This window comes from Drosophila serrata, unplaced genomic scaffold (assembly GCF_035046125.1).
Source record: "Drosophila serrata isolate PLE 108 unplaced genomic scaffold, ASM3504612v1 contig_262, whole genome shotgun sequence".
NCBI lineage: Eukaryota > Metazoa > Arthropoda > Insecta > Diptera > Drosophilidae > Drosophila > Drosophila serrata.
In genome coordinates, this window is record NW_028257160.1 from 119,945 (window position 1) to 144,681 (window position 24,737).

At 37.2% G+C, this 24,737-nt stretch overlaps 1 protein-coding gene across 1 annotated transcript in view; it reads right to left on the reverse strand.

The window, feature by feature from the left end:
- LOC110182175 (acetylcholine receptor subunit alpha-like) overlaps positions 1–23,317 on the reverse strand; it is a 111,075-nt gene extending 87,758 nt beyond the window's left edge. Inside the window, exon 1 of the mRNA XM_086832987.1 lies at positions 23,133–23,317. Coding sequence (XP_086689113.1) covers positions 23,133–23,146 — 14 coding nt within the window. The 5' untranslated portion in view covers positions 23,147–23,317. The remainder of the gene's footprint in view (positions 1–23,132) is intronic.
- Positions 23,318–24,737: the final 1,420 nt, after the last annotated feature.

Sequence of the window (24,737 nt, forward strand, 5' to 3'; positions counted from 1 at the left end):
AGCCCTTCAAAGTCAGCTGTTTTATTGCATGCGTGCGAAACTTAAATGCGCGGCAAGATTTTGTTTACTTGCAAGTTTGCCAAAATTGTTGTGGTTTAAGCAATTTTTACTAAAATTATGAAAAAGAAATACAAAGGTATGTAGAATATTTGTAATAAAAAAGACTTTGTACATGTTTGATTATGTGTCATTTGTGTACGTTTATTGGTGTTGTCCAAAAGTAGAAAAAAGCTAACCTGCTTACCCGTGGTTGATTTCGCCTATGAGCAACTGCTTGATATTTATATACAAAACAATCGTACCTCATCTGGTCTTGATGCAATTCTCATTGCATATTTTAACAATATTTTAATTGCATTTTCTTACCAATTAATCCAAAAAAATATACAAAATATTTTCAGAAAACCATAACACTATATATGTCTTTGTATCGATGGTTTCTAATGTCGGCAACAGTCCAGTACATTGATGCTTCTATTAGGTGTTCTCGGCGAGAACGCCTCAGAGGCTCGCTACAAATACTATAAGAGTGACAGGTGGTTACATGCTCGGAAGAGTACTCGGGAGAACAACATGGTAGACGTTTTCCACAGAGCAATGGATCCTCTTGTGTCGAGTATCTATCTAACGAAAAGATTGGGTCAGGAAAATAAACTAACCCTACCAACAGACGTAATCGAACTTTTGGAATCACCAAACTTCCTAAATTCTTGTAACATGAACAATAATAAAAATGTTCCCGAAAAGTGATAGTGATTCAAATTCTGACTCTGAAAATCCGTTTTCAATAGAAATGTTTGTAGAGGACGACTATTAGGAACATTTTTAAATGAAAAATACTTATTTATAAATATTTTGAATGCATTGTTATTTTTTACCTATTAATATTAAGGTTAAGTGTTATGTTATGAATTAAAAACAGTTGTTGAATTTAATAATAAGAGGAAACCGATGGGCGGCAAGGGAAGGCGTGATCAGATCGTTCTGAAACTTGGATATATTTGTAATTGCATCAACATTATCATATGTACAAAATTTGAAGAACCTAGCTTTAAAACTTTAATTTTCGTCGAAAAATCGGCTCACTGGCCCAATGTGCAATGTGCAAGGTAAAATTGTCCGATTTGATACATCCTCCAGAGCCATTGTATTTGCTTCTCTATTAAAAAACTACCTAATCAAACCATTTTCTTACGTGTGCATAACAATATAATGGATCATTTGAATGACGTCATTTAATGACGAAATTGTTAACCAACAGTACAGCCCGTGCTTTATACGTAATGACTTTCTAATACATATTATGAAAATGAAGAATTCGAATCTGCTAAGTTGCTTCTAAATTGCTTCCAAGCATTCAGAAGGCAAATTCATTATTTAGCGTGAACTTCGTTACCACCAACTAACAATTCTTTCAGATCTATTTTGTTGGTGATTCGGCAGCTGAACAAAATCAGAGTAAAGACGATTTCGTTTTTTATTTTGGTCCAAAAAAAACAACAAATCAATAAATTCAAAAATAAATATTTATCAAATCGTTCTCAACTAATGAGATTCAAATGAATTAGAAAGACATTTGAATTATCTGCTTTTTATTATCACTCTGGGATTTAATAAAACATGAATTCGGGGCGAGACAAAGTTCTCAGGAATACAACCATTTTGTGTTATATTAGAATTTCAACTTTAGTTTTACAGTTGCCGTATGAAAGTACAGGAAATTAAAAGAACAAAAATTATAGCTTCGCTGTTTTTATACCCTTGCAGGGTATAAATAATACAGAAGCTTCCAACGCAATGAAGGAGGCACCTCCGACCATATAAAGTATATACATTCTTGATCAGCATCAACAGCCGATTCGATCTAGCCATGTCCGTCTCTCCGTTTCTACGCAAACTAGTCTCTCAGTTTTGAACCTATCTGAATGAAACATTGTAGTTAGCCTTCTTTATACTCTCACTCGTATATATGTCGGAACGGGCAGGATCGGACAACCAATATCATATAGCTGCCATAGGAATGATCGGAAAATTTTAACCAAATTTTTAACACTTTGAGTTTTCAACAGTATTTGATCAAATTTCAACTTTTTCAGTTTTCAACAGATTTTCATTAAATTTAAGTTATAGCCATTTCATATTGTTCTACAATTTTGTATTAAATTTTATGAAAATCGGACTACTATGTATGTAAACTTCTGTGTGCCGAAGCTAGCTTCCATTCTTGTTTTAAATATTTTCATTTTCTGTGGGAAATGCCTATTTTTATTATTTCAAATAGAAAGATTGCATCTTTTAGCTGACATAAAAATGACGGTTAAATGTAGAAGAACATGCAAAACTGAATATAAAATTATAACTGTAAGACTGAAAAAATATTATGTACAGGTGAATGAAATGTAAGTAGACATACCTTCTTTGATCTTAACATAAATATATTTATAATCTTTATTGTTGGTCGAATTTTCAAGCTACAAGGGTATACAAACTTCGGTGTTCGGAAGTTATCTTTGTTTCTTGTTCATATAGTATTCCTTTTTAGAAAAACCCTGTTAGTTGTAAATGCTCGGTCAAGGGAACAATCTTAATCCACATGCTTTGCAAAAAATAAAAAAATAGTTTAAATTCATTGATCTTAAATGCATCTTGCTATTAAATGCTTAGCACATTCTTACTTCCCAATCCTTATAATTTTTAAACAAGCAACACAGCTACACAAGGAAGTGCATTAACTAATTGAAGAGTAAACTAGTATAATTCATTGTTCGTCCGATTTTGAAATCCAAAAATTAAATTTTCATATAAACTGTGCCAATAATGAATGTAATATTCTTATTTATTAATGGAAAAATTAAAAAAAAAAAAAAAATCGCCTTGAAATTGAATTAGTAAAAATCCTGATTCGTATTCAAAATGAATCAAGCCCAACGGATGAAAAAAATTAATATTTTGTTATAGCGACCCATAACAAGAGTCTGCTTGGATAAGAGTCCAGATTAAAAAAAAAGCTCTATTGGATTTAGGGGTCTTTGAGACATTTACATGCTGAAGGCAGTGATCCCGAAGGTTGGCGAGGTCTATCCAAGTATCAAAGAGGCCTATTAGAACGATGTTCATAGCCCCCACATGAATGCTTCTATAATGATCGCGTGGCGCGTCTCGTGCCCACTGACTTCTAGCAGCTGAGGGGCTAATCCAGCTGTGTCTGTACGGAACCTTCTCAGGGCCAGGCAACCCTGGGTCGAAAGTTGCCTCGCCGTAGTTTTGGGGCGAAGCTGCGGTCGACATGTTTCAATGCCCCAAACCCCTCTGGCACGCTGAGCTTGAATGAAAAATGGAAACACAACGCCGAGCTTCGGAACTCCCGGGGGAGGATAAGCCCCAAATACAAAGATGGACGAGAAGGAGATGCTGAAGCCAAGATTGGTCGCGGTATCACAGTAAGTATCGGGGACCGACGAAGAATAGTCGCAATCCGAGGGGAGAGCAAGTAGCAATCCCCATCCACAGCTGGGGATCAGTTGGGCACCAAAATAGAGTTGGCAAAAATGTCGCATCATCAAAGGAGAGTGAAGGTCAACAGAGCCCGCTTTGTTCTCGGCAAGACAGCCAAGAACCAAGCTGAGGGCAAGACGCGGGTGCCGAAGATGAAGCCAAATTTCTTGCGGAGATCGCGGAAGACAAAGCGCAATCGGTCACAGGAAGTGAGCGAAAGCGCACCTAAGAGGGCGACAGACCCACAGCGTAGGCCAACAGTGACTAACTTTATCAGCAAGGCAAAGAAACTTAGAGAGGTGGAAAGAGACAGTCTGGCTATGGCTCTGGTGGATAAGCACCACGACGACGTTCGCCTGCTGTCGGAGAAGTGGGTGGAGATAGAGGTTAAATTGGACCTCCTTCGACTCCTCAGACGTGGTCAGGGGCACCGGGTCATCACATGTGACGACGGGTTCTCGGAATGTGTGGCTAAGATTAGGGACACTTGGACTGGCTCTAAGATTACGCTAGTCCACGCCAGGGAGATCCCAAGAAGACCCAGAGCTCGCATCTTGTTACCGAAGGGGCAAACCAACCACGCCAGGGTGATTGCCTGTCTGAAGGCCCAGAACCCGGACGTTCATACAGGGGACTGGACCATCCTCAGAGCGGAACAGGAGATAAAGGTGAGCAAACCTTTCCTCCTACTGATAAACCAGCGCTGCCTGCCGTAACTGGAAGCCAACGACCATTAGGTCCGGTACGGCAGTAGGAAAGCCAATATAAAGGACTTCCTGGCCGAGCCGGACAAGATACTGGAGGAGGTCGATGACAACGATGACCAACAAACTGTTGGACGACATGGTCATCGACGACAATTCCCCTAACACAATCACAGCAAACATCGAAGTCAAAGATCGTGCAGATTCATTTTTCCAAGCACGGAAAATATTTAAGGATGGGAAGAGATGAACAACGCCTTCCAAGCGACATGTAAGATATCATTCTCAAAGAAGCAGCACCCACCGTGGTGGACAAAAGAACTGAGCGGTCTCAGAAAGAGAGCGCGAAAGTCCTTCAACTCAAACTATGTAACCCGGGGATGGGAACCATACAAAGGAGCGGAAAAAGCATTCAAAAACGCTGTGTAAAAGGTCAAGGAAGACTCCTGGCAAAGCTACTGCAGTCACTTGAAGACAAAAAGCACACGGCGAGATTAAGCAAGATACTTGCTAAAGGGCACATAAGCCCTACCCTTATGGTACTGCTACAACGACAATAGAGGAGTCACCAGAGCTACTAGTTGACACTCGCTTGAGAACCTACGAGAGAACTCCGAACCCGAGCAAGAAAAGAACCCTCAAACAGACACGCCAAGGAAAGACATCATAACCGCGGAGCAAATCCAGTGGGCAATAGATTCTTTTGACAAGTACAAAAGCCCGGGTCCGCACGGCATAATACCGGCAATGATACAATCAGCCAAGAAAAGTATTTATAGATGGCTAACACTGACGCTCATCCTGCTCTTGTGGAGGGAAGCAAACGACATCTTCGTAGCAAGTCCAGGCGGAAAGTGGCACATCCTAGCAAAGAATTACAGACCGATAAGTCCCACCTCCTTCGCCCTGAACACACAAGAAAGACTTCTGGACGTCCACATCCGAGAGTCGCTAGAGGGACATCGACTTTTGGGGGCACAGATCTTACAACCATATCTGATTATTAGGCCTGTTAATACCATGTCTGTTTATCAAATCAGGTCTTACAACCAGATCTGTTTATCAGACCTGATAATTCCAAGTCTATTCAGATAAGGTATCAGATCAGGCTCACAGCTTATTTCGTCCAGAGGTAAACTTGAAATTAAAATTCTTTTAGCTAACAAACAGAACGAGATATAAAAATAAAAAATAAATTAAATGTAGTTTTGTTAAGTAGGAGTTAGGCATTTATTAAGACACTTTATTATTTTTAATTACCATTAGATAACTCTTTAATCTAAAAAAAAAAAAAAAATTCCGACTTTTTTCATGTCACTGCTTATTTCGTGCAATAACTTTAAGTACACTAAATTTGTAATTTCTTAATCTTAAATAACTTTTTCTTATTGCAATCCATTGGAGAAGACATCAGCTTATATATTTATAACTTTTTGGCGTTTGGTTACACTGAAAAAAAAGTTTTCTTTGATTTACCAAAATGAGCCCGCGTACACCCATGGAGCAAGGCAAATTGGTCCTAAATCACTTAAAAAAATAACAAAAAATACAAATTTAAACACAAAAATTAATTTAATTAATTAATTAATCGCCAAAATTGGGCACCAAAACTTACAGTAGATATTGAGAAAGAAAAGGTGTCGTCCGCCGCGACTTGCGGAAACACAACTTTAATGGCCGAGTAGCCCGCAAAAGGCCTTTTATTAGGCTGAAGAATCAGAAGCGCAGGCCTTTATTTTCCAACGACCATGTAACTCATCCGTTATCGATCTGGAATGATATTATTTTCATTGACGAGTCCAAGATCAACATTTTTGTCCAAAACTGGGCCGGATGGAATGCAGTATTAGTGATATCAACTAAATACAGAGCTGCACAATAAAAATCTAAAACCTACGGTCAAGCATGGTGACGATAGAATCATGGCTTGTGTAAAGAATCGCTACACTCTCAAATGAATATTACAGGCAAGTTGTTGGTTCGAGATCTGAGCGCACGCAAGATATTTTTCCGACTTCGGCTCGTCGGATACGGGAGTTATGGTCTTGCTCGGATCTCGGGTTGCCTTTGCATAATTTTAAACATAAATGAATGCGTGCAACTACAAGCTTATACCGGGACAGATGTGCAGACAACACTCAAAAAAATTTGAAGAAAAATTGATGTCTCTTTGGCTTACTTGCCCCTTCTCAGCACTCCTGGTGTTCTGGAGGCTCAAGTTTGCCCACCCTTCCTATGGTCGCTTCCAGCCTCAGCGCTATATAGCTTGAGCGACCCCTTCAACAAGTGCTACCATATATTACAAAGCATGCCAGCTGCGGCCAATTCTCGACGCTTAAACATTTTAATAATTTTATTTAAAACTAGAAAAGTATAAATTCATTCCTTAAAATAGAGAACGTAAATAGACAAATAAACATAAAAACTAAAAATACAAATTATAAATATGTATGCGCCCTTTAACTCGATTTGGGACATTCATAAGGAATAATGGCAAAGGCAATTTAAGGCAAATCGAACTTAGATAATTTTTCTTTCTTGCTCTGCTTACGTTAACTGAAAATCATCACACATATTACAACAAAAAGAACAATCAGATATGGAGAAGCATAAAAGCTCTCAGCTTAAACAGCCTTAATGGCAATCGGCTTATGTATCGACGTTTGTTTATTTGCCACCCTTGAGCAATAACTACTAACGCAGGAATAGATCGATTATATGCTGTATATTATTTTTGTTTGTTCTCTGTTCAAGCTGCAACTCTCGATCGAATGCTTGACTTCAATATATATAAAAAAAAAAAAAAAAAAACAGAAGAAGGAGAGAGAGAGAGAGAGAGAGAAATAGATAAGAAAGAGAAGAGGTTAGAGCGCAGCAGGTGCAGCCATACACCCATGCGCGCATAATTAGACGCTAACGGTCTGCTCCAAACATACTCCCCCCGTTGGAAGAGGTACTGTTCCAACTTTGTCGGCATCGTGAGGCAGAACGGATAGCTTGGCGACTTTGTTGCCTCCAATTGGCAAACAAGTTTTCGGCAATGGGGTCAGCAACGCTTGATTGAAGTGAGGATCAGCGAGCGATATATTTTCCGGAATTTTCCATGATGTTGCGTTTATATCGAATTGGGGCTGATACTCAGTGATCCTATCAGTCACGACCGCGGAGAATGAGGCACGATAGCTTGCATCCCGGGATTGCGTTTGAATGTCGACTGTCTTATCAGAATTCAGATAAGATTCACCAATCCCAGAAACTAGTGTATTCGACTTTCGATAATTCAAATTCAATTGGTTTGCTAGGCGAGAAGTTATGAAGTTTAGCTGAGACGCCGATTCTAAAATTGCTCGGCAAAGCTAATGCAGATAAGGATGTTGTTGATGGCTGAGAGTTCAGAAATGGATCGGATGAGAGAGATAAGTAGGTGGATGGGACAGATGGGTCCTGATTGAAATGCAACAATGAGTGGTGCTTCATGTGACAATATTTGCAGTTCGTTGACTTGCATTGCTGCAAACTATGCCCCTTGCGCAAACAATTGAGGTGCAACTTCTTTGCTTGTCTAAATCGAAGATGCGGACTCAAATGTAAAAATGGAGAGCATTTTGGCAAATAATGATCCCTCGCATCACAAAACGTACATAGCGGAAGATTTGAGCTAGCAGCTGAATCAATGAAACTATACCTATGCAGGGCTTTTCCCACCTACTGGCTTGGTGTTTGCGTTACCAAGGCTTGATCCAAATTTTCCATCATCCAACACCTCCTCTGCAAGAACGATTCCATAGAATCCCAAGTAGATAGATCGTTGATAGACAAATCCTCTTCCCATTTTTCGCGCGACCTCTGGTCGAGCTTTCGTGTGAAGATGTGAATCAGCAATCTGTCCAACATTTGTTGCGTATTGGCAAGGGTACGGATTGCTCGCAGATGCGAATTCATGCAATCGCTTAACTCCCGAAGAAACTTGGCTGATCCCTCTCTCGACACCTTTTAACCCAAATATTTCCTGTACGTGTGCCTGAAAATGTAGAACTTTATTATCGAATCGATTTTTGAGTAAGTCCAAAGCCGTTCTATAATTGGCATTCGAGGGCTCAAGCGAACGTATGGTCTCTAGAGCCACACCGCCTAAACTTGACCTTAGATATAGTAATTTTTCAATATCACTTAGCTCTTCATCATTTCCGATGACCGTGCTGAACGTCGCAATAAAATCCGGCCAATCGGAATAGAATCCATGGAACCGAGCTATCTCCAAAATTGGCAATCGAGGCTTCCTAGATCGGAAAGAAAGATCCGGATGATTAATAATGTCGATGGATGTTGAATTTGCAGCTATTGCAGCCGGCAATTGCGATTTGCGAAGCGCCGCTAAACCTCGATTTATCTTCTTTACCGCCTTCACATCCATGAACGCCGTGGAGAATTCGATCCGATGGTCGCTTGCTATCTCCGAAAAGTCAAATTTTTCCAGCGAAGTCTGTGCGGAATTAAAGGCCATGTTTATGGAATTAATACACTCCAGTCGCGCCAGTAAATCAGCTTCATCAAACTGATCTACAGTCTCTGCGTTAATATAATAATTCATCTAGCTCAATTGCCGCAAAAGGGATTGGGTTTTGGCTTGGTAGAAGTTCACGTCACTTGGCGGTTCATTTTGAGGTTGAACCGAGTTATCCATATTAGACATTTTTATTTTCTCACGCGATAGGAATTAATAAAAGGAATATGTCTGACCGCTTCGGTATATATGAACCCGTTTAGTTTTTCACCGCGCCAATTTAGAGGTAAATCAGCGTCACCGAGATGCAACGGAACCTCGACAATGTTGTTGTTGTAATTGCCTGCCTTGTAAACGCGCGTCTATGCTATAAAGAGCATGTATGTACATATGAAAGCTTAAACGCGAGCCACCTTTATTTATAATGTTTGGCACAACATAGCTTTGTTTCAACAGCTCGATGTAACCGAAAAACAGGGGACGGCTATATGCACTCAGCTAGTTATCTATGTAGGTATGTATGTGACAGTAAGCGACAGCGAAGCAAAACGATTTGTTTAAACAATATTAAACAGCGAACACCGGGTTGCAGGCTCCGAGCCAAAGAATCACGTCGGGGTCACCAAAATGTTTGTGGGGAAGACAACCAATTTGCCACCCTTGAGCAATAATTATAACGCACGAATAGGTTAATTAAATGCTGTGTATATTTTCGTATCACTTCTCTGGTCGGAGCTGCAACAACCGATCAAATAGCTTCAATATATATGATGCTTAAAATGTAGCTTAGCATAAAGATAAGGCGACAGAAGAAGAAGAGAGGGAAATAGATAAGAAGAGAAAAGCTAAGAGCGCAGCAGGTGCAGCCATACACCCATGCTGCACTGCCTTTAGTTGTTGCGCTACAATGTTGCTGATCGTCTGGGGTCTTCCCCTTGGCGGAATTTACCTTGACCTCGCAACAAGGACAACTGCCCTGCTTCTTGACCAATGCGTCTGCGCATTCCTTGTGGAATATATGCCCACAACTCCCACGGCTTACTTGATCTGCTGACAAAGTCTTTTCGCTGAGCATGCATTTCGTGGACCCCGAAGCCTCTGGATCCATGGTTAACTTTTGATCTTTGCTAACTTTTAAATAAAACCAAAAACCGGATTAACATAATAAAAAAAATTGAATATAAATAATAAAGAATTTATCCAAGCTCCAAACCTCAAGATTGCTATGGAATCTATATAGATCGAAGCCTAACTTCAAATCCCTTCATTAAATATATGTAAATAATAGAGAGCGTAATAATAATATTAAAAGATACAATCATAACACCTGAAATATAGAAAAATATAAGCACAAGCAATAACAAAGTTTGTTTCGCAACGAAAATCAACCAATCAATTATCAAAATCGACAAACACAAATCAATACAAAAAGTCTGGCCAGCAAGCATAGCAATGCTTGCAAAAAAAAAATGCACTTATATACAAGCAAAAGGTTTCGGTCAGCACAAAAGAGAATTGAAAAAAAAAATTATTACGAGCGTTGTTTATCGCTATTTGGCAATAACAACAACACCGCAGAGTGTGTTGCCGTGGTCAGACGAAAGCTTCGCTGTCTGCAATCCGATCGGCCCACGCTTCTACTATTCCGTCAATGTTGGGTCTATGCCTTCTGCTATTATCCGTGGCCTGAGTTTCTCTTCTGAAAGATAAACGCTCAGTAAGTCCTCTGCAAATAACAACAAAATTAATAAGCCCCTATGAAATCTGTTGTGCCCCTTTGCCTATGCCTATCATCCGTGGTCAAGTGCTCGCTTCTGAAAGCAAATGCACCTGCTAGTCCTATGCGTGTGATATGCACCGACACGGGTGACACGGTATAGAGTATACACGAAATTGTCTACTTCCTATTCCTCTGTTGTCGTCTGCGGCCGGCTAGACGCTTCAAACCTGAGTCATCTTCTTCCGTGTTCCTATGCTTCCGAGCAACTGTGAGTGGAAATTGACATGCCTTCCTACCAGCTGGAGCAACCGTGGCTTGGTGACTATCTGTAAAAACAACCTAGTCTTGGCCCCACCCCTTGGCTGGACGAAAATTTTAACAATTATTTGTGTGTGTTTGTGTGAGTCACATTAAACATATATGTGGTCCTCACGTTTGGCGCCAATTTTGTTAAAATTATAAAATGATAACCATATTATTTATAAATGTAACGAATCGCTACACTCACAAATGAATATTACAGGCAAGTTGTTAGCTCGAGATCTGAGCGCACGCAAGATATTTTTCCGACTTCGGCTCATCGGATACGGGAGTGATGGTCTTGCTCGGATCTCGGGTTGTCTTTGCATAATTTTAAACATAAATGAATGCGTGCAACTACAAGCTTATACCGGGACAGATGTGCAGACAACACTCAAAAAAATTTGAAGAAAAATTGATGTCTCTTTGGCTTACTTGCCCCTTCTCAGCACTCCTGGTGTTCTGGAGGCTCAAGTTTGCCCACCCTTCCTATGGTCGCTTCCAGCCTCAGCGCTATATAGCTTGAGCGACCCCTTCAACAAGTGCTACCATATATTACAAAGCATGCCAGCTGCGGCCAATTCTCGGCACATTATAATAATTTTATTTAAAACTAGAAAAGTATAAATTCATTCCTTAAAATAGAGAACGTAAATAGACAAATAAACATAAAAACTAAAAATACAAATTATAAATATGTATGCGCCCTTTAACTCGATTTGGGACATTCATAAGGAATAATGGCAAAGGCAATTTAAGGCAAATCGAACTTAGATAATTTTTCTTTCTTGCTCTGCTTACGTTAACTGAAAATCATCACACATATTACAACAAAAAGAACAATCAGATATGGAGAAGCATAAAAGCTTTCAGCTTAAACAACCTTAATCTCAATCGCCTTATGTATCGACGTTCTTTTCCTTTTTTCCCTTCCCTCTTCGTTTTCCTCCGTTTGTTCGGTTAAATTTTCGTTTCTTTCTTTATTCTTTAACGGATCATAATTGGGGCTATTCTCCTTTTTTTTTATTCTTACTTGAATTTATTTAAATCAGAACCGCAACACTCACCAATTTCACATCTTCACCGATGAAAGCGCTTTCCTCGGAAGCTTGCTGAAAATTTGGAGGAAACGTCGCATGCAAAAAAAACAAGAAACTCACATCTAAAGGGGACGACCTAAAATAGAATATGAAGATCGGGGAAAACTGCAAGAAAACGAATCATTCGACCCGCGCTATTTAATTTGATTTTTTTCTTCTAATTTGACAGGAATGCAACGAATTAATATCCCTCTTTGCCGCACATTAATCGTTACACATATATGGGTTCATTTTCGATTATTCTTGCTGTACTTTTTCCACAATTTACCTAACTTATAATTTCTATTCTGTCTTACACTAAATCGGGGCTCGAAAATACCCCTTTTCCACAATTATTCGTCGCGATGGGGCATGGGGCTCATACTTTGGCCGGGATCGTAACGCGGCGGCGAGCTCAAAACGGCCGAACAAATGAGAACATGAGACTGAGTGTAATGCTAGCGAATCTTCTGCTTAGTTGGCCTTTCTAGACAAAGGTCGATTTACACCAGTCGGCAACTAATTATAAATATATAAATTTAAAAGAAAATTTTTATCCACCTCTGCTGAGCGGGGCGACGGGGATGTCCTCGTCCAGAAATTCGGATAATCCCAGAAGCTTGCTGCGCCGGCGTCGTTTCTCAGCCTGCCCCACTCCTCTCCTGGGGCCGTCGAGCGGTACAAACTGCAGCCTATAAAATTCTTAAATAAATTCCCGCTGCCTATGCTTTCCCCTCTTCTACACGCTCACCTTCTGTATGCGGCTCGGTGGCCAATAACCAAAATTGTATTCTCGGCACTTTAAACACTAGCGAATACTTTGGATCGAAAATCTGCCCGCCAGTAGAAAAAGATAGGGACCGGAAAAGTGGCGGTAACCCAATGTGAAAGTGGGGGAAAGGGGAGACCGTTGACAAATGACTATGTTGCTCTATCAGTAGCCGACCTACGCTTGCCACAGTGGCCAAGCCGCCTTTCGACATTTGATCGACCAACAGATGGCGCTAATAAAAGTATATTCTGCCAAGCAAGCGCTACACTTGGGCATGCATGGCGGCATCCGGACTTGGAATCTTCGCGTTAATATAAGGAATTATGGACAAACATAAGTACCTTCAATAATTGAAGGATTACTTTGACCAGGACGTCAAGAAATTGGCTATTGAGCTACCGATTTAACCAGGATAATGACCCAAAGCAAAAATCAGATTTTCTGCAGATCTGGATGCAATGGAACTGCCGTCACATAATGGGAACACCTGCCTAGTTTGCTTACCATAACGTCATTGAGAATATGTGGCCAATTTTGGATCTTGGTATCTTGAATTATTGACAAACATAAGTACCTTCAATAATTGAAGGATTACTTTGACCAGGACTTCAAGAAATTGGCTATTGAGCTACCGATTTAACCAGGATAATGACCCAAAGCAAAAATCAGATTTTCTGCAGATCTGGATGCAATGGAACTGCCGTCACATAATGGGAACACCTGCCTAGTTTGCTTACCCTAACGTCATTGAGAATATGTGGCCAATTTTGGATCTTGGTATCCGCAAGAGGTCGATACCCAACCAAAACAGGGGTCTTGGAAGAATGGCCCAAGATTCCAAAGGAATCAACAGAAAAATTGGTTTCTTCGATGGAAACTCGTTTTAAGGATGTAATAAGGCAATATGGAGGCCACACAAAATATTAAGTTTATTATTATAATTAATATTTAAGATCAAGTTACTTGCCCGATATAAGCTGTGACATGAAAAAAGTCAGTATTTTTTTTATTTTAGATTTAAGCGTATTAAAAAATAATGAAGTGTCTTAATAAATGCCTAAATTCTACTTAACAAAACTGCTTTTAAATTTTGTTGATATCTCTTACAGTTCATTAAATATACGAGTTTGAATTTTAAGTTTTTCTTTGCACGAAATAAGCTGTGTATATGCTCACGATTAATAAATTATTTCTCAGTGCATTCTTAACCTCATGACTGATATAACCACTCCTACTCTTCGAATTTAAGTATTTTCAATATATTATGGGCTTAGAAGCAACAATTAAGCCTATAACTGATCCATTAAATGAACTTGGTAATAATAATAATAACAAAAAATTTCTGACCAATGCAGGGCGAGACAATCAAAATTATCAATCTGAATTGGATAAGACAATAAAACTCCGCTTATGAAAAAAGGGAAACTAACATTTTACTATGCAGCTAAAAACAAAACCTAAATATGATGAATACAAGCCATTGGATTGGAGATTAAAAAGTGATGACGATTATGGAAATATTTCTAATGGGGATGAGGTGGACGACAACAATCAATTTTATTCTTAATCAGCTATGATGATATACATTCTCACCACCTCATCATCACTCACATCAATCATCACCAGTATTATCAAACCAAGCGACTGCTCACACAACTCAAAGCCCCCCCATATATCATCATTGATGACATCTCCACCACCGGTGTTTGAAGAGAGTTCAATCAAATTTAATGTTAGTGACCTAGCACGAGATCATATTTTGAATAAAACATATGGACCATACAAAAACGAATCTGGTCAATTAATGCTGGGGAATAATCAAATAAATGTATCAACTAATACAAATTGCCGGATTATTTTCTTTAATATTATTCAATCATCTTCCAAAAAATTATCCATTATCCAAAGAGAAATTTTACTAAAAATGTCTACCGAAGAAGTTTTCTACCAAACGGACAAGTGAAAGGAACGAGTGCATTAAAATATTTTCAGATTATCAAACGACTTTTAGCTAATTTACTCATCAAGTCTACACCCAAGCGCGATAAAGAAAACGTAACCGGGTCTGGTTTCTTGTCACTTAAGAGGAATGATTATGTATACTGGAACGATCCGAAAGAGTTAGTGGAACTACTAAAGCTTTTAATACCTTCGAACACAGCTGAATATACAAATCACACAAAAAAATTACAACGATAATTCCCCAGTTCAGAGGCCAAAATTTTATGCTGATTAAATATATATTTATTTTGCAATATTCAAATTAGATTATACTCATCATGACTGTAGACAAGTTTGGACGTTGTATATATGAAAAGTAGAACACTAATCATTTTAAATGATATGAGAAAACTGAGACAGGACTCGACCTACATACTGATAGGAACATTAATATACAAAAAATGCGTATAAAAAATGGAGGCTTTCCCAAAGAGAACGCTGACATCGTCACCAAAGAATATGTTGATAAAGATATTTATGAGTAGAGAGTATCCCTTACATCATTGCTTACAAAATTTCAAGAAGAAATTTGACAAAGTTATGATGGCCTTGAGGCAATCCATACTGATACAGAAGGTAATTTTAATATTCAACGTAGGTATTCCCAAAGAAGCTATGGATATAGCCAACAAGGAATATGTCGACAAAGAAGCTGAGGGATTCAATTATTTCACATCAACAAGAACTAATTTTTAGTATTCCTGAAGTCAAATCTGCAAATATTGAAGAAAGATTGGAGAGACTTGAGGAGGTTGTCTGAAGTATTATTGAAAAAAAAAAAAAGATTTTCGAAATAATTTGTTAGTCTTTTTGCTGATAATGAGTAGGCGAGGTATTATTTATGAATTACATGCTCCTGTGCGAAAACATTTTCTACGTCGGAGGGTTAATACAAACGGAATAAATTCGTTGAGGCAGGCTGATCTGGTGGAAATGGGAAAGTACTCAGCCTCGTATAATGGATATCGCTTCCTACTTACAGTAATGGACACATTCTCGAGTACCAAAGCATCTACAAACATTTGATGGATTGACATCAAATAAATAATTATTGAACATTTAGTTCTTTAAAGGCTTCAATTGTTGAGAAATTCACCAGAACATTAAAAGAACTTATGTGAAAAGAGTTTTTTTTACAATGTTAGCTATAAGTGGGTTGATATTTACAAAAAGTTAATTAACTTTTACAACAACAAAATACACAGGACTATAAAAATGGCTTCTATCGATGTGGACGCTAAGAATAAGAATTACATCTTGGAAACGGTATACAAAAATATAAAAATGTTTACAGCTAGCAAACTGAAAATGGGTGACAATGTTCGCTTTTCAAAATATAAGAGAGTATTTGAGAAATCGTACACTTCTAATTGGAATGCTAAAATTTTTAGGATATACAAAGTTCAAAATACATATTCAACAACATATCTATTAGAAGATTTAAATGGAAATCCTATTAACTAGATTTCCCAATACCTACCTATTTGAGAAGGTACTTAAAAGAGAAGGAAAAATATCTGGTACGTTGGTTAAGTTTCACGAAAACCGACGACAGCTGGATAAATAACTCTGAAATTTTGTAATGAAATAAAGACACAAGCAGTTTTATTTTTTCCTTTGAATATTTATTTATTTATTTTTTTTTGTTTCAATTTTAATCTTAACTTTTTTTTACACACATTTGATTTTTTTAATCTTAAAATAAGTATTTATAAATAAATTATTATACTAGAAATAAAAAATATATGTTTCGTCTAAATGGAATTTTCGAATTTTATCTATTGATATGTAATGCCAAATTAAATTTTCTTTGAATTTGTCGAGCGCACTTTCCGTATCTTCTAATTTTCTTTTTAGAGTTGCTCTCTCACCCTCATTATTTTGGGTGTTTTTAGGAAGTAGGAAGAAATCTTTTAGATTTGGAAATTGATTTCCTACAAGTGTGTCTAGGCTAGAGGGCATGAAACGAAAGATACCTAATAATGTGATTTCCATCGTATTTTTCTCTAACGGAATATATTTTGAGATTGAAATATATTATTCCTTATTCGTATCGTATTTAAAAAGATTGTGGAAGAAGATAGGGACAAAATCTTCTGTCTTATATTTAAAGTTGCACTGTAAAATGGCAGTGATCTCTATAGAGTCGCTACCTAAAATTCCAAAACATATATGACATTTATGGGCCTCGTCAAAATCATAGGAACCCTGTGCACTCATTTGAAGTGGTACCCCAAATTTCATCTAGTTTTGGTATATAGCGGACAAATCGAATGGTAAACTATCTACAAAAGTGCGTCCGACATTTGATCCAGTCTCAGTTACAAATTTTTCTAAAGGGGGGTCGAATGAACGTTTAATATAATAAGCAAAGGCTATCGGGACATATTTATTTACTATGTCTGATTTTTCACTTACATATACATGCATACACAGCGAAGGGCACCTCCAGCTGGCGGTGGACATTCTTGAACTTGAATTTATTTTCCCCTTCCTTCGGTTGTTGGCTCAGAACGTTGGCACATCTTTCGGTATGCTGCTGAGTCCTTTACTCACTCGTCGAAAAGGAGATGCTCTTGTTGCAAAACCATCGCCTATTTCCATTTTTTCCTAACTGTGAAGATAGGAGGCTGTAACTACATAATTAAAAATTGAGTTTTATATATGTATATATATATAAATATATATATATATATATATATTGACTTACTCAATTTTTAATTATTTAATTTCACTTGATATATATATTTATATCCTTCTTTGAGAGGAACACATTGAAGCATGTTCAACTCCATCCAAAGAATGCGTGTTAGCGCCCACTGTCCTTCTCTTGGAACTCATCTATGTTCGATTTTATACTATCCGTATGGGAATCCTATCATCAAATACACGTTTCATATTCATGTGTACGTTTCATCTTCTTTTACTAACATGTATTCCGCAAATAGCTCAAAATGTATTTGTATTGAAGCTGTATGGAAACTGAGTACTTTTTTAGTAGCGCCTGGCCCGCCTCATATAAAAATTCTCCAGGAATTCTTAGAGCCGCTCCCTCATTCGTAACATATGTTGAAGGATACTTCCCTTGTATCCATTAATAAATTGCTTTACTTGTCCATCTAGGACGGGTTGCAAAATATTTGTGTGTCCTTTTACCCTCCTCCCCTATTTAGATGAGCTAACTGTGTATGTCATGACACGCATTCGATCAACTGCAGATAGAATGAGTGCGCGTAACCACCTTTCCCTGATCCTTTTTCAAGGGGGCGATTGCGGGTTACTGACCTTTTCAAGTATCTCACAAGGAAAATCACATCCATCCCTTTTTTAAAGGAGAATCGTGGGTGAACGTCCTTCAATCCGAGCGTAGATTTTCCGTTACAAGACATGTACCCTTTTTTAAGACCCATTCCCTTTTTAAAATGAGGATCGTCGGAAACCGTACACGTGCGCTCCATGATCAAGCAGAGCGTTACGACTCTAGCACCCTTATTCAATTGCACTCCCGTCCCTTTGTAAGTGAGGATCGTGGGTGAACGTCCACGTGCGTAAACGGGATCGCTGCGGTGCCTCCCCCGTCCCTTCTTTTAAATGAGGGGTCGTAAGAACGTACACGTGAGCTCCAGGATCGCTCGGTATCGCTCCTTCCTTGTGGGAACACAAGTTTTCTTTTACATGCATGACCATAATTAATTGCATCTTTATTACCCCATCCACTGACAGGTTGACAGCTAATCCTCATTAATTGCAGTTTTATTACTCAAACCACTTAAAATTTTTACATCTGACCCATTAATTACATTTTTATTAAAATTTTTATCGACATTAAAAGTCCCGAAAATAGGCTTTTAAAACTACTGACACATTTATGGGATCTGTGTAGCTTGTATAAAAATGTATTTGGCAAGTAAAACTGTGCTAAACATTTAATAGCTAGATGCATTTAAGATCAATGAATATACACTTTGTTTGAAAGCGTACAGAAGTTAAGCCGATAAAAGAAAACAGTTGATTAAAGTGTTCAATTGATAGAGCAGAAACATCTAATAGGGTCTTTGTAAAATAAAATATGAAATATTAAAGCTAACTTCGGAATACAAAAGTTTGTTTACCCTTATAGATTGCAAATTAATCAATAATGATAAATAATATAACATATTTATTTAAAAAAAAACGAAGTTATGACTACCGACTATGCCTTTGACCTCACGGTAACACTGTGTAGCAAGGGTGGAAATTAATAGCATATATAAAAATCCAAACTCGTCATCGACACATGAAAACAAAATAAAATATAAGCAGGAACATTCTTTACAGTCGCGTCGGTTGCTTGTATCGCCCGCATATTTTAAAATATAAAAAATGTTATAATATTTACGAAAACTATCTTATACCCCACAAAAACTTTTACTTAAATTTACAGTTTTGCATTTTCCTCTACATTTAACAATCGTTTAAATTCTGAAAATATGTTTAGAACAACGCCGGTTTGTATACCCTTGCAGCTTACACTTGGACCATTAAGAATTAATGGATAATTAAAAATTAATAAAATTCGATGAAATGAAAAGAAAAATACAAAATTTATATAATATTAAAAAATAACATAAAAATTCGCTTTTTACTTTACAGTTTTATATTCACAACTTTGCATTTTTCTTTTCATTTACGATTAATTTTTTGGCATCTATAGCTTATAATAATAAAATTAAGACTTACACCTAAATTCTGAAATAAAAAATAAGATAGGATATTAACTTCGACACCCCGATGTTATTATAACCTTGCATATTGCAATTGCAAGAATTAATTAATTAATTAATATTAACTACATAAAGCAGTGGTGCACGCAGATAACGTGGTCTTGCTAGTATCAGGACCGTATGCTGACGTTATCAGCGGGACAGTAAAAGGCGCGCTGAGTAGCATAAACAAGTGGGCAAAAACCTGCGGATTAGGTATGAACCCTAAAAACAGAGCTTTTACTCTTCACTAAAAAACGGCATAGAGCTAAGACTATTAGAGCAAGCAAAGTATCACGGTTTGATAGTGCACTCAAAGCTCTCATGGAAGAAGAACCTTATGGAAAGAGGCAGAAAAGCAAATATTGCATTCTACTTCTGTATAAACATTTTTGGAGATAATAATATGTCTCAACACAGTAAAGGTACGGCCAATAATAAGACACGGGACCCTAGTACGGCGTCCGACACTAACGAGAGCGAACAACATCTCAAAATTAACAAGGATACAGCGACCAGCATGCACGGGAGCCGCGGAGGCAGGGCACTTATGCCCGCTACTGCTCTAAATGCTATCCTGGATGACATGCCGATTGTTCGTAAAGGACATTGCCGCGCCGAGCGCAGTAAGACTGAAGGCAAGCATTTGCCTAAGGAAACCCAGTGGAGGGAACGTTAAGATACTTGAAAGCGTTACAATGCAGACAAACGTAAAATGGACAACAAGATCAATGATGAACTTCGATAACGGTTTGACGGACTCATACCCGACATTGGAAAGTTGGAGTACGGACACAGTAAGCGTAGACCGACGGTTCCAATATGAGCTGCGGTGTGGGGGCTGGGATCTACGCTGAACACTGTTGGATCGAAAAGGGTTTTCAGGCTGAGATACTCGCCATAACGGAAGCAGCCAGGCTTTCAGTAAGGCGATAACTTGGATAACCAAGCGGTTATCAAATCCATGAAAACTAACAAGCAGCTAGTGACAATGCAAGTAGGCTCTTAATAGACTTGCTGAGAAGAAACGGACAGACGGACATGGCTAGATCGACTGACTGATCAAGAATATATATTCTTTCTATGGTCGATGGTGACCTGTTTACGGCGTTGCAAACTTCAGACTGAAACTGCAATGGTATAAATATGCTGAAAATTGGCAAATATAATTTTTTAATTGGCCCATCATTATTATGCCATCCGTTCCGAAACCGGCCTGCTTCGACTTATCTATATATATAAAAATGCTCTGTTCGTGTCTACTTCCTTTATAGACTTGAAAAGTTCTGAACCGTTTAAGCCCAAATTTTGACACAACATGCGTTGAGGTTCCAGCTCGGGTATTGTCTACTTTTGATGTTGATAGCTTATCTGCGTTTGCGAATATATCAGTTTTTTTCGCGTTTCCCAGTGCCCCTACTGCTGCGCCATCTACAGGCAGCCAGCTGAATCAATGCATTTCCTGTCAAACATTCAAAACATATTGAAAGAAGAAATTGGAGATTAAAATTTTATTTTTTTTGTTCAGTTTCAGTAAGAAACGAAGTCATGCCACCCAAGAAGTCGAGTTTGGGTCGTCGTACTCGCAATACAGAAGCAAAAAGACGTAAGATTACGAATATGACTGAAGAAGAATGGGCCTCCATCCGAGAGACTGAGTGGCTGAGAGCAATGCAGATGGACAACTCGGAATCAGCAGAAAGACGAGAAGATAGGCTTGAGAGAAAACGATTGAGATCTACTACTGAATCGAAGCATTTCCTGTCAAACATTCAAAACATATTGAAAGAAGAAATTGGAGATTAAAATGTTATTTTTTTGTTCAGTTTCAGTAAGAAACGAAGTCATGCCACCCAAGAAGTCGAGTTTGGGTCGTCGTACTCGCAATTACGAATATGACTGACGAAGAACGGGCCTCCATCCGGGAGACTGAGCGGCTAAGGGCAATGCAGGTACACAACGCGGAATCAGCAGATAGACGAGCAGATAGGCTTGAGAGAAAACGATTGAGAGTTTGGCAGTCGCGTTCTGCAGCAATCGATTTGATTCACTCTCAAAATAAGGAACGCGACAAGGCAAGGGTAGCTGAAGCGTTTACAGCTTGCAGCAGATCAAAACCTGCAATACAATCGTCTTGCATTCCGATATAATCCAACTGTTGATTATAGCTCGAATCGCAATGTCGTTATTGGCCGGATGCATCAGGTCTGCACATACTGTCAGGCTCTCAAATTCAAAAACGAACCAAAAGGATTGAATATGCCACAGGGAAACGTGGCAGCGTACAGTTAGTATACAATATATAAAGGAAAATAACTTAAGGGTTTCATTCAGATAGCTTCAGACTTCTTTGCGTATAAACGGACAGACGTACAAACAGACATAGCTAGGTAGAATTAAGACTCAGTCACTCCGTGAAAAACTTCTGAATAAAATGATAATACCCTGCAAGGTTTTAAAAACAGGCAAGTCATAATAATTTTGAAATAATTCTCGATCGTGTTTATTGGTATGAGATAGTCGTTTGATCTGTCCTACCACTGGCTTACAAACTTCTGACTTATTATAAGGCATTGACCTATTTTTTTAATTCTCTGCAAAGTTTCTTACTACCGCATCATATACTAAGTACATAATTTTTTTTATATTTTAGTTTTATTCTTCTTTATTTTTGATTTAAATTAAAATCTTCAAATTAAAAAAAATTTAGATTAAATGATAGTGACGTTCTTCGTTCGCTTATGTAAGAACATATATGATACATGTAGAAACTTCCGTTTACTTATTATTGCACTAAGACGTACAAAGGATTTTGTACAAATGTAAATGTAAAAATGTACTTTATGTGATGGAACATGAATTTTAATAGCCAGAACGCAAGCCTAGCATAATATTACACACGCTGAAAATATATTTCAATTATATTGGATATATAAGTCTTATGTTATGTATTTTAACCTATAATCAGAAATTGGATTTTTTTATTATCACTCAAGTACAGTAATTATTTTAAATTTATCAAATTTGTATACCCTTGCAGAAGGAATCATAAATTTTGTCAGAAGATTGAAACGCAAAATATGCAACAAGTATGTGCACGAAATATAACGGAAGGGGCAGAAAAAAATCACTTAAAGATAAAATATGTGTCGAAACTGAATTGATTGATCCCTCCTCCATTTTTCTTCTGTGTGTGTTATTACGCTTACCAAAAGTATCAAACAAATTAATGGGATGTCTAGACGATGCAACACTTTAATGCAAAATCGGAGCGGATTTAATCCCACAAATTCCAAGATTTAATTTAAAATAATAAACATTATATTATTATTAGCTCAAGATCTGTTTTTTTTTTTTTTAATACAGACGAACTGACGGACATGCAGACGGACAAACGAACATAGCTAATTTTTCTTGACTGATGATGTTAAAAAAACATTAAATATATTGTACAGTATGGTGTACAATAAAATTTTGATTGCGAATAATCTCAAATACTCTATATACTCACGTGTACCGATATTTAAATCTGAACATGTTCTGTAAAAATATTACTTTGTAATATAGAACGACAAAATATATAAAAAATTGGTTACTATATGCAATTGTAAAAAATATCACTTTGAAAACTAAAAGCAGTATACAATAGATCTGTAGAGATTAAGCTTTTTATGTTTTTAAACCTTATTATAACTTGAAAAATAAAATTAAAACAAATAAAAAAAATATGCAAAACTTTTTATGATACATTTTCAAAAAAATAACCATATGCAAATTCGTACAAATAAAAGTAACTCAGATTTGGACAGACCTACCTTAAACCCATCATAAGTCCAACTGCCAAACTTTAGAACACAGGTCTGTTCATCAAATGGGAAATATTCTACATCTATCTCACAGGATGATTTGTATATGGCTGGTGGCTTCCATTCAACTAATCCTTCAGAGTAAATTGTGGCTTTTGTTGCAAGAGTCACTTCGAAGTTACCATCAGCACTATACGATATTTTGCAATATCCGTACAAATTATCATTATTTTTATAATCTTGAGAGAGTTTATTATATATAAGAAGATGGGAGTTATTTAATGATAGTTTTTAAAATTATTTTACTTTAAAGTAAATTCCATTTTTCTTTCTAAATGGAAATACATAAAAAGGATTCTACTTTATGGTTCCTGACAGTCAAAATTAATAAAAAGTCTTAACTAAATAAATTATAACAAGAAAGGTAGCTAACTTCGGCACGCCGAAGTTTATATACCCTTGCAGATAGAACTTCGATGACTAGGAATCCATACAATATAAATTATATATATTTATGTTAAAAAACAATGAAGTAATACCTGCTTTCATTTCATTCACCTATACATATTATATTTGCAGTTTTACATTTACAGATTTGCGTTTTTCCTCCACATCCAACGATCGTTCCCAATGGAGCTATATGATATAGTAGTCCGATTTTCATAAAATTTAACATAAAATTGAAGATTAATATAAAAAATGGCTATTTCTCAAATTTGATTAAATTCTGTTGAAAACTGAAAATGTTATAATTTTTTTTGTAAAAATTTTCCGATCATTCCTATGACAGCTATATGATATAGTGATAGTGATATAGTGATACGAGTGAGAGTATATAGAAGACTAACTACAAAGTTTCATTCAGATAGCTTCAAAAATGAGAGACAAGTTTGCGTAGAAACGAGCAGACGAACAGACGGACAGACGGACATGGCTAGGACGACTCGGCTGTTAATCTTGATCAAGAATATATATACTTTATATGGTCGGAGGTGCCTCCTTCACTACGTTGCAAACTTTTGACTGAAATTATAATACCCTGCAAGGGTATAATAACAAGGAAGGGCGCTAACTTAGGCAAGCCAAAGTTTATATACCCTTGCAGTTTATAATTGTATAATTTTAAATTAGCACAATTTGATCAAACTAAAAGAAAAACCAACAGAAAATATATAAAACATTTATACATATCATAAAAATTCTGTTTTAACATTTACCTACATGGAATGTATTTACATTGTTACAGTTCTTTATTCACAATTTTGCGTTTTCTTTATAATTAGCGATCGTTTCGTATGATATCTTCGAAAGATTTTCATAAAAGTAAAATCAAAATTAAAAAAGCAACTTCAAAATAGATAAAAATATGTTGTTCGTTCGTACCTATCACAGCTATATGATGTAGTCGTCCGATACATTCCAACTTATATACGAGTGAGAGTATATAGAAAACTAGCTTCAAAGTTTTCTTTATTAAGCTATAAAACTGAGAAACTTGATTTTGTAGCAAAGGGCAAACGGACGGACAGGACTAGATCGACTCGGCTGTTCAAGAATATATATACTTTATATGGTCGTAAATGAATCCTTCACTGCGTTGCAAGCTTTTGACTT